This window comes from Pteropus alecto, unplaced genomic scaffold (assembly GCF_000325575.1).
Source record: "Pteropus alecto unplaced genomic scaffold, ASM32557v1 scaffold125, whole genome shotgun sequence".
Lineage (NCBI taxonomy): Eukaryota > Metazoa > Chordata > Mammalia > Chiroptera > Pteropodidae > Pteropus > Pteropus alecto.
In genome coordinates, this window is record NW_006436888.1 from 4,040,816 (window position 1) to 4,051,956 (window position 11,141).

At 49.9% G+C, this 11,141-nt stretch overlaps 1 protein-coding gene across 1 annotated transcript; it reads right to left on the reverse strand.

Moving 5' to 3' along the window:
• Positions 1 to 3,328: 3,328 nt before the first annotated feature.
• On the reverse strand, positions 3,329 to 10,404 carry LOC102880089 (arylacetamide deacetylase-like 3). The gene is made up of 4 exons (XM_006914340.2): positions 10,276 to 10,404; positions 7,472 to 7,688; positions 5,887 to 5,950; positions 3,329 to 4,103 (listed from the first exon to the last, which is right to left on the reverse strand). The coding sequence occupies exons 1-4, from the start codon at positions 10,402 to 10,404 to the stop codon at positions 3,329 to 3,331; spliced, it is 1,185 nt and encodes a 394-aa protein (XP_006914402.2).
• Between the last annotated feature and the right edge of the window lie 737 nt (positions 10,405 to 11,141).

Consider the following 11,141-nt stretch of genomic DNA (forward strand, 5'->3'; position numbering starts at 1 on the left):
GGACCAAAGATAGCAATTTGAGATGCAACACGTTGTTCGTTGGTAGATGGCACTTGCCCTGGGCTAACGGGCAGATCTTTCCAGGGAAGTCCTGAGAAAAAACTACCAGAGTGCCAGAATATCTGTGCTTAAAGGGGTGTGAGTGTGTGTGTGTGTGTGTGTGTGTGTGCGTGCGCGCGCACACGCGGATCTTCCCTGAGTCATGTTCCCTGAGTCACTCAGCTGTGTATTCCACGAGGGAAATAGCAATTTCAAAGTCATTCAGCCTTCAAGAAAGCTACAGTCAAGTAAGAAAACCAGACGGCAAAATACTGGACTCTGTCAGACAGTAGCTGACACCTACCTGGATGGGAAGTGACTCAAATAAAGCCGTGGGCTCAGTCATTGTTTTTCGTGTAAATTCTGAATGGTGGTAAAGAAAAGAGCTCATGGGCCATGGGGCAAGACAGGAGCGGGCTGTTGTCAGACAGATCAGGGTTGCCGTGCGCAGTGCTTGGACAGTCACATGGCCTTGGACAAACCCGTTAATCAGAGGGCTTTGAGCCTGACGACAAAGAGACAGGAAATGAGTGTTGTTATTAATGTTTCTGGCCTTCAGCTTCCTCATCTGTAAAATAGGCTTAACAATACCCACTCTGTAGAATCTGTGTGAGGAACATAGAGTATATCGGGGTGGGGGCTGAAGCTGGCATATTGAATTAAGACTACGCAGAACATTCAGCAGGTCACCCTGCTGAATGAGGAGGCGCGAGCTGCCCACGTGGGGTCTGCAGGTAGCTCCCTCGGCATCTGAGCCCCCCACATTTGGGAAGTGAAGACCCCAGTTCATTTTGATTGAAGGCATAGTTTCAATACATTCACACGAAGGAAGTAAAGTCACAAGATTTATTACTTACAGATCTCAGAAACAGCGAGTGGAGGGGACACTATTACTTATAAGGTGGTCAGGACGAAGGTCACTCACTTTTCATGGGCTCAATTCTAAGGGCTTACTTTAAAAGGTGCCCTGGGGGGAAAAGAATAAGTGGGAACCTGTGGGAATTTTAAGCTCAGGTCCTTACCTAAATGTCCAGACTAGGTGTGGGTAGGGTCGTCACACTGATAAATGCCTGGGCAGTGACCCAAAATAGGTGTTCTCTCTTCACAATGAGGTGGCAAATTTAAACAGCTCCGTACAGTGCCTCGCATGTAGTTGGTTCTCAGTGAACATTCATTTCTACCCCTTTTCCACTTCCTGAGCCTCAGGAGCGGGTTGCAGGAAGGATAGCAATGACGTGGTAAAGCAGAACAGTGGACCATCTGGGCCTCAAATCAACCTGACCGGCCATGAGGGGTGAAAGTGATTTATTTCCCACGATCCACAGAGGGAAGCAGCCTTGGAAAAGAGCCCACCCAGAGGTGCTTCCAGCCCCTAAAGTATACCCCACTCACTTCCACTGGGCACAATTCTCCGGTGGCTCATCCACTCCTCGGCACCACACAGTAAAAGAGCTCATGTCTCCCCATCCACCTCCAGAGGTAGGCGTGAAATAACGCTCCAGGAGGGGAGCCAACCCAGACTCGACGCAGAGGCCTGTCTCAGAACAGACCGCGCTTCTCAGATTCCAATGCTCCCACCAACTACCCTTCTTTCAGTGAGTGATTCGTGTTTCTCCAACAAAGCCACCTGTTGGTCTACCTGCGGTGAGTGGCTCCTCCCTGCCCTGTGTTTCAGCACACGCAGCTGAAAGCAAGCTAAGGCGAGCCTGGGGTCCTCGTGCCGTCATCTTGGATCTTGGTCTATAAAAGCCAATGGCCGATCAGGAACAGAGCCTCCTGAAGACCAGGTAGGGCCAGCGCGGGAGCCTAGGCCATCCCTCTAAAGAAATTTTTATCCTTCATGGGCAGGTGGTCAACTTGCCTAGTGGTCCTTGACATCTCTTGCCACTTCCACGTACAAGTACCTTGGCTCGGGGTTCAATTAAGATTCTCTAATAGAGTAAGCACTGATGTCCACCCAGTCTCCTGTCGATGCAAGGGAAGTACTCCCGCCTCCGTGCTCGGTTCAAGCATTAAGTAGAGTTGATCCCAGCCTTCACTCCAAGGATGACCTGAGACTTGTGCCTGGTCAGTCAGAACATTCCATCCCCTTGGTTGTAGCAACTGGACACGCCCTTCGGAAAGCCCATAGAGCCATCAAGTGACAATGTGATTTCTACTGGGACTGCTGAGAATGAGGCAAATCCATAACAATGCACTTGACTCTGGGAGAATAATGGAGCTGCTCGGGGGGCCCCTGTGTGGAGAGGCGAAGGTGAAGGAAACAGAAGAAAGCACAGACTCGAGGAAAGAAGGGAAGGCGGCTGGTGGCGCTGCTCGAGGTCCTGCACCAACCCTCGCCTGACTTCTCCCCAGAATTTGTAGCTACATAAACCAACACGTTCTCTCTCTGATTTAGGTCAATTCGAGTTGGTTCTGTCTCTTAAACAGAAATCATTCTTGCTAACACATCTTCAGTCCCTTTGGCCCTCCCTCAATTTCTCGCTGTAGACATGGTTGAGTTTTGGTCCAACGCAGTGTTCCTGAGTCTTTGACTCAGGATACAGCTTCTTTCCCATCTCCTCTCTACTGACGTAACATTGTTTCCAGGCCCTTGGTTGGAAGCCTGATTTTGACTCGCCCACAGCTCTAGAGTTCCCTAGTCCGGTGGCCCTGGGCTGTCTTCATCTGCTGCTAGGTGCCAACCACTGTGGAAAACCTATCCATTCTATTCTAACTCTTACAGCCCAGGCAGTTGAGACTCTGAACTCAGAGAAGAATAGCAGGAAATGTGTCCCTTTGAGTTGCACTCAAGAAGAGGCACGTTTCTCCACCTCCACCCTGCAGTCTGGAACGTCAGAACCCTGCCCTCCGGGCCATATTGGAAAAGGACCGTGAGATTGCACATGGTGCCCCTCAGTTGTTCCAGAGCCAAGTGGACACCCCTGTTGCCCACAGCCTGGATCAGCCTGGGCAGTCTGAACCCTTCCCCACGGAAGTGAGCAACAACCTCTACATGCTCATTCGCCTTTGCAAATGGCCACTGAAGACCGTCAGCTCCAACTTTCCCAATGGTGGACAGGGACCCAGAGTCCTACCCTCCCCCATCCTGCCTCTTCTACTGCTCTCCCTTCAAACATCAAAAACCTATATTTTCTGATTCTAGAACACGGAGCGAGAAGGAGATGGCAACCTCGACACCCTCCCTAGCCCCACTCAGCATCATCTACATCAGCATTAGACAGCCCCACGGGGAACTGGATGATGGCAGGACCCACACTCGCATGGCTCCAGCGGAAAGGAAAAATGGTCATAAGCCCTTTAGAAAATGGACGATGGCATTCAGAATTCTCGTGGAGCAGGGGAACTCCAAGTATCCCAGGTCCAGGGTGCTCAGCGCTCCGTGAAAACCATCCTCCACGTGCTGCCACGTCACTGCGACTCCCAGGTCCTCCAGTCTCTTCTTGTACAGCAGCGAATGGTCCCGCAGAATGTCATGCTCACAGGTCACGATGAAAGCTTCCGGGACCCGAGACACTACCTCATCTTCAGCAATCAGGGGCGAGTTCATCAAATCCAGAATGATATTTGTCTCCAGATAGGCGTCTTCATCCAGGGACTTTGGGGACATTGGCTGGTAGCCTTTCTTCTTAAACCTCTCTGGGATGTTTTCCGGGCCCAACCACTTTCTATACTTTTCCCAGACTTCGGCAGGCAGATGGGCTTTATTCATCATGGTGCTTTTCCAGGAGGGGCTGATGTCCAGGTTATTAAACATACAGTAGAATAAAAAGCTCTCGGTGAGCAGTGGGACAGACTTGTGCTGCTGACAGGAAGGGAGCTGCAAGTCCAGCGCCTGCAGAGTAGCATAGATCAGGACCTGGGCACGGATCTTGGGGAGATCTGGACTGTCCACAAGTTTCTGGCAGATTGCCGCCGCAATGCCCCCACCCATGCTGTCACCACAGACTACGACCTGAGCCGGATCCACCTCGTAAGCATTCAGAGACTTCAGGAAGTGGATGGTGGCCGTGATGCAGTCTCTCAACGCCACTGGAAACTTATGCCGTGGCAACATGCGATACCTAAAAAAAAGAAATCAAGGAACACAGCTAACGCTCTTCATCCTAGCAAAGCCAAAAATTCCTGAGTCTGGCATCCTTGAGCTCAAATTTCTTCCATTAACTTCTCTTTCTGAAGCCTGAGCAGGAGATGTTAAGGTATGAGGCTTAAATGAGCTGATAGACATAAAGCCCTCAGTGCCTGGCACATGGGCTCAGTAAGTGGTAGCTATTACTCCCACTCTCCCAATGCCGATTTGGGGGACAAGCTGTGACCACAAGAGCCCTATAATCCACGTATCGGTCAGCAACTTAGCTACCACCAACACAAGCCCCATACTCTGAACCTACTTGATGGGTGCTTCCCTAATTCATACCAGTTCCCAATTTTTTTCTTTTTTTTTTTTTTATTCTTTTATGAGCAACCCCAAGTGGCCTGGGTTTAGATTCTAATTAACCCTGCCATGCCCACAGGTTTCATGGGAGGATCTTGAAGGCTTAAATGCCACCAGGGCCCAGCAGGTAACATACAGGCTGCCTCCAGGTCAGCCACCCTCAATGAGCCCATTTTTCCAGGATCGGATTGCCGTCATGCGGGTTCGCCAGCCTGGCATTGCTAGACCTTTCCATTTTTCCAAGAGAATCTAGAAATCTGGGTTTTGTGAGAAATTTCATCATTTTAAATGCTGGTCTCAATTTTTTTGTTTTTAAAGTGAACATAATGGGATCAACAAATCTTCCTCCAGCCATTTCTGTTCTGATGCCCCCTATTCTTAACGACCCGGGATGGCAATGCTTTCAACACCTAACCCCTGTCTATCTTGGAGTCATAAAATAATTTCCTTGCAGAGATTTGCCAGTTTTATTCTACCAATGATCTCTTAGTTCAACGTGACCAGAACAGTAAGGCATATAGTGGCCAACGACTGGATCAAGATCTCCATCCCACTGCAGAAATGGTTTTGGAGCCGAGAACTGTAAAGTGATGAGCTTCAGTACAGAAAGACTGACTTCTGTATTTTTTACTCTACTCCACTAGCTGTGCCACAGGAAAGCTGAGAAATCTATCCCCATCAAGATGTTGGCAATCGATATTTCTTTTTGGTATGTGCACTTATACGAAACTGCAGGAAAAGCTTAATCAGGAGGACCGGCCACACCCTAGTGTGACAATGTGTCAGGCAGCAGGGCAGAAGGACAAGGTCAAACCACTACAGTGACCACCTCTCATATGCGTTTCGTTTGCCTGACTTGGAGGCCCAAGAGGGGCCACCCCAGGTCTCTCCTGCCCCATATCCAGCAAGCTGTCTTTGAGGTTCCAGGCTGGGCACGTGACTCTCCAGGATCGGTTAGGAGAGAGAGTGGCTTTCTAACTTTTCTGGCTTCCTTCAGTGGATCTCACCAGGGCGCACCTCCCTCTCTGGAGCGCACGGAAATGGAAATGATGTAAATGTGTAGGCATTTAGTGCAGGGAGGTGCTAAGGATCCAGAATGTGCAGCTGCTCTGCTCAAAGGAGAGGATTATCTCACCTGAGAGTGCTCCAGGTGATCTCTTTGACGATGCCCACTCCCCACCTCGCTTCCAAATGATGCTGTGCGCAGGGAGCCCCACCTAGACGTACCCAAGGGCCGCCTGCAGGAAGGAGTGCCCGGTCTCCGCCTCTGTCTCTCCCTCTTGCCTCCTCTCCTCCTCGCTGGCCTCCGCACGCCTGGTGTCCCTCCGACTCCCCACCGGCCCGAGCTCCTACCTCCCACCCCATCACTCCAGGTCTCGGCCTGGCCCCTCCCTATCTTCCCCTTTACTCACCCAACTGCTAGAACCACTGAGTCACTCTCCTTGGACAAGCGAGTGCATATGTTTTGGTAGAGCTCTAAAAAATAAAGGTTTTTAAATTTACTAGAAAAGCTAGTGGGCTTCCTTTGCCAGCCATCATCAGCTGCCTGCTTCTCACCGACAACCACCATGGACAGAGCTCTTGGGCTGTGACTGTTCATTCTCAACACCTGAGAGGCTGTTTGGCCACACAGTGCAGTGGTTCAATGTGTGAGCTCTGGGGTTCAGACCCAAGTTCAAATCGTGACTTTGCCTCCTTTTATCCTGAACTGAAGCAGTGCATGGGCAAGTCCCTTCACTCCTTGAGGCTTGATTTCCTCATCTGGAAAATGGAAATAATGATAATCATAGGGTGGTTGGGGGTTTCGATGAGCTAATGCACATAAAGGGCTTCCACGTGTAACAAAGGGCCTGCCACACACATAATATTAATAAATTATTAGATACGAATATTAATAAATGGTTGCATTAAAGGCTACAGCAATGGATCCTGGCATTCCACAGATTAGGAAGCTCTAAAAAGGTGTTTTTTCCCCCAAAATTTCCAGAGTCGGGGGAGAATTAAGATAAGAATATGGTCTCAATTTTGAGAGATTTTTTTTTTTTTTCATTAACTTCCCTCAAATCTTTGGTCCTCCTGTCTGTGTACCAGAATTTGTCTCAGGTAAAACCTGATGTGAAACAAAATGATGTTTTAGTTATTTTCACTTTTTAAAAATCCTTACTTCTAACTAAGTAGAGGTGGTGGCTGCCCAACATTGTGAATGGACTAAACGCGACGGAATCACACGCCTTCAAACGCTGCCTTGTATGGTGTGTGAATTCCGTCGGTATAGACAGGTATGCCCCGCTCTTTGAAAGGTCGCTTTACGACATTCCACTTTTACAAAACATCCGCATTAAGCACCTGTTTGCACGCATCGAAAGAAATCCGGACAGGATTTTCACTTGTCAAAAAAAAAAAAAAAAAATGGTGAAAAGCAAAACAGCGCTCAGCACGTCTGTTTTGCAGCCAGCCACTTATGGGGGGCAGCGGGCACCCCGAGGCCGAGCAGCGAGCGTGGCCTCGCCAGCTCCTTCCGCGGGAAGGACACTCAGCATCTCAGCCTCAGGCCCCAGAGCTCTGAGCTGCATCTGTGAGCTTTGGGCGTCATCGCTCGACTTGCTGGAGCGAGAGGTGTCCTCGGGTCATTGCCTCTCCGCTTGACCCCGTTTCGGCTTAGGAAGGCGTCATAGGGACGCTCCGCTTTCGGATAGCAGGACAAACCGGCATAGACGTATCCATAGCTACGCACGTACATACATACGTATAGACATCCCTATGTGTCTCCTTAGACCCGGAAAGAGATCGATCCATTCCACATCTTTGTCCCCGGAATGATCTAGGGTCCGCTAACTGCCCTGGTGTTCCCTGGTCATAATATAGAGGCTTTTAGACCCCAGGAAGATGACACGAGTGTCACCTCATGCTGGAACGGGGGTGGCCCCCCCACACACACACCCTGCTCCGAGGCTATTACACCACGGGCCAGGTGGGGTCTGGGGGATGGACTCTTACTCAAGCTCCCGAAGACGCCCCCGCCGCCGTGGTAGAATATGACTCCCCGCCTGGGGGTGCGGGAGGCCGCCTTGGGCTGGTACAGCCTCACCGGGACAGTCCCGAAGCAGAGGTTGGTGGCCACAACATCCGGATCCTCCTTTACCGGCTTCAGGTCGTGCAAGAAACGGACAAATTGGGGCATAGAACAGATTCCCAGTTTCTCAAAAATCATCCCCTGTTGGCGAGAGAAGAGGGAACCTAATGGGGAGGGTTTCAGCAGGTCCTGCTGGAGTCCTGCGGCCACTCGTGCCTCCCCCTCCCCAGAGTGGCCTCTGTGTCCCCATCCCACCAGCAGAAAATCCCGGACCCACACTGCCCCACCACCGGCCCCTCTCAAACCACTCCCCCTGCCAGCCCTTGTACACCCCAGTTCCACAAACCAGGCTTCCAGCCACCCCTCTCCAGGGTCTCCCTGACTGAAACGCTGCCCTACCCCCACCAGGTCCCTGCTCCAGCTCCACCTGGACATGACATCTCTTCCCAGGGAGCCCCTCCTGGACCACCCCAGCCGACAAGGCCCTCCCAGCACCTTTTAAGATGCTATTTTTCAGACGCGATAACTGCATGGTGGTCCTATTTTGAAAGATGGTGGAAGGGGCGGTTCTTAACGTTTAGAGATACCTACTGAAATATTCTTGGATAAAATAGTACAATGTCTGGAATCCCCTTCATGAGAAAGGGAACGAGACTCAAGGGAAGGCACAGGCGACGTAAGAATGGCCAGGAATTAACCATCGTGAATGCTACTGGGGGGAAGAGGGATCATGAGGCTTCTTTCTACTATTCTGCCTCCTTTCGTATATGTCTGAAGGTTTGCATAATAAAAAGTTCAAAATAAACCACATAGAGTGGGCTCTCCCCCTAGACACACTCAATGTTTCTTTTTCCGTGCCAAGACAATTTTGGCTCTTAGTGAATGAAGCCTGTGGACCTTGTTACAGTACGTTTCTGAATACACAAAATATGTGGGGTTACAAAGGAAGGCAATTTTATTTGAAAATAGTTATCAAAATACTGAAATAAATGTGCGACGAAATACTACGTGTGCTTCCTTGTTCACGCACCGCGTAGTGAGACCTGGCGGCCAGTCGAACACTATCATAATCTCAGAGGAACAAGGTACACACGCGGTTCTGCACGGTATCTGCAAAGGCCGTAACATGCTCAGAAATATGGGATTCCTCTTAGTGACCGAGTTGCAGCTCCTGCTGTCACAGCTGTGGTTTGTCACCTTCCTTTATAATGGAAGGAAATACTACATTTTCATTAGAGGTTCATGGAAATGGGGTGATTTGGTACCCAAATTGATGAACCCCTTGCATCCTGTCATCCTTGGAGGTTCCGTGACATACCCCACTGTCCTGTCTTACCTTCCTCACACCACCAGCCACTCTGAATCAGTTTTCTTATAAGTTGCTGCCCCGCCCCCGCCCCCCGCTGCCGATACCCTCTCTACTCTGCCAGGAGTCTCCAAGCTCCCTGCAGGCGGACTCTACCTGGGCTTCATTGCTTTCCCCCATCACTGAGCCTCGGAGCTACTACTGGAGGATGACATGTATTAGTTGCACAACACATCTTTGTAAAACAAACAAACAAACAAACAAAAAAACAAAAAACAAACAAACAAAAAAAAACATCCACAAAGAGTAATAAGGCTAATATTACAGAGAGCTTACCCTGTCCCAGGCATTGGAACACACACTCCAGACAGCTTAACTCTCTGCATCCCCACAAAATGCTCTGAAGTGAGGACTATTTATTTTTCTCCCTGTTTTGCAGGTGAGGAAACCGAGTCACTATGTTTGGGAGCCCCTACTGTGGACTATGACAGTCAAGGCCGGAAAGGCACGGGACCAATGGCCTCCTGTAAAAAGCTGACTGTGGAAGGAGGATCCCTTTGGCCCTTCCGCTCCATCAAGGATTTTCCAAGAGAATAGGAGCTTGCAATCACTTTTTATTATTTAAGAGATTTAAGAGTCATATTTTCTACATTCAGTGTCTGTCAGCTCTCCAGAGCAGTTCAGCAAATTCCTACTGGCAGCCTCGACCAATTCCTGCCACGATCTCTTTACAGGTATTTTGTTAAATTACGCACCAAGAACGACAAGCAGAATCTGACGACTGCCATGAACAGTTTTCCATTTCTCCAAAACAACTATATATATATATACACACACACACACACACACACACACACACACACACACACACACACACACACATATATGTGTGTGTGTACATATATATATGTATGTATGTATGCATGCATTTAAAGTCACATTCTGTAGCTTTGCTCGCCTGTACTAATTTACTAATTGGCTAAAGTGTCCATTTATTCTGTCGTTGGCCAGTTCTAGCTAGCAGGTTGACAGGAATAGGGGCCCAAAGACTCAGAACAATTTGTTCCTATCTTCACCCGTCGCCAATGTGATGGGCGCTGTGAAGAAAGTAAGCCCGGAGGCGGGAGCTGTGCGGGACGGGGGCAGGGGAGGGGAGCAGGCTTTCCTTTTCTTTTTCCCTAATTGAAAATGAGAATCGTTCTTTGTTTGAATTGCGTGGCCATCCGCCCTTTCAGCTTGAGAAACCCTGGGAAGAGGCTGCAAGTCACCTGTTACCTAACAGGAATTATTAAGGTCTCAGAATATACTGTCAGCCTCTACTGCCATGATATCAGTGTTAATTTAACTGGAAGCTTCTGGTACACCTCCCCAACGCTCTCCTCAACCCTTACAACGAGGGGACAAACAAAACACAGAACTCACCCATGTCAGAAAGAGCTCGGAGATGCAGTGGAAGACCCACAGTTTCACGGGATGGCTGATGGCCGCAGGGATATCTACAGTGAAGAAGTTTATGCAGATCACCCACAGCAGAGTCCCCACGAAGAACATGCAGGCCCCCATGAAGAGAGCTAGAAGGATCCCCATCATGCCGTGTCCACCACCGGGGAGGTCGAGCAGAGGCTGTGCCCAACGCAGGGTTTTGAGCCAGTAGACCGCCTACGCTTGTTCCACAACCTGAATCCCCCACCTCCTCATCTCCTGAAAGCACTGGCTTGGCCCACGTGAGTCACAGACTCAGGTGAGAAGGTGGTTCTGACAGGCCCACGAAAAAGAGGAACTGGCTTGTGCAATCTGTCCCAGCTAGAAATGAGAGCTCCAAGATTCCAGCTGACGTCCTGGCATCGCTACTAGAAATGGCCTTGAATAAGTCACCAGGGACCTCACGAACGCTGCTCTCCACCTGCCTCCTGACCTCATTGCCCATCCCCTAATTCCACTCTGGCCACATGTGCTGTTGCATAGTCTGCCAACGTGGCCCCAGGTCCTTTGTACCTGCTGTTCTCTGTGCGACATTCCTCCCCCAGATGTCCGCTGGGCTCGTCCCCTCCCCTACTGCAGGTCTCTGCTCAAATGTCACCTTCTGAGTGAGGCTGTCCCTGGCCACCTTATTTAAAATTGTAACTCCCCATCAGCCTCCCCACGCCCACCCCACCCTTCCACCTGCTTACCTGTCTTTACAGCCTTTGCTATCACCTGAGATAACACATAACTTCTTTCTGATCGTGAGCAAGTCACACTCTCTAAGCCTTTGGTTTCTAAATCCGTAAGATGGAAATAATAATAAC

What these genes read in the sequence shown, in the direction of transcription:
- LOC102880089 (XM_006914340.2), bottom strand. Translation starts at nt 10,404, where the DNA reads ATGTTCTTCGTGGGGACTCTGCTGTGGGTGATCTGCATAAACTTCTTC. An exon ending in GGGCGTCTTCGGGAGCTTGA is followed by an intron (nt 5,951 to 7,471) that starts GTAAGAGTCCAT and finishes TTTATTTTTTAG; the next exon opens with AGCTCTACCAAAACATATGC. An exon ending in TCAGTGGTTCTAGCAGTTGG is followed by an intron (nt 4,104 to 5,886) that starts GTGAGTAAAGGG and finishes TCTTTTTTTTAG; the next exon opens with GTATCGCATGTTGCCACGGC.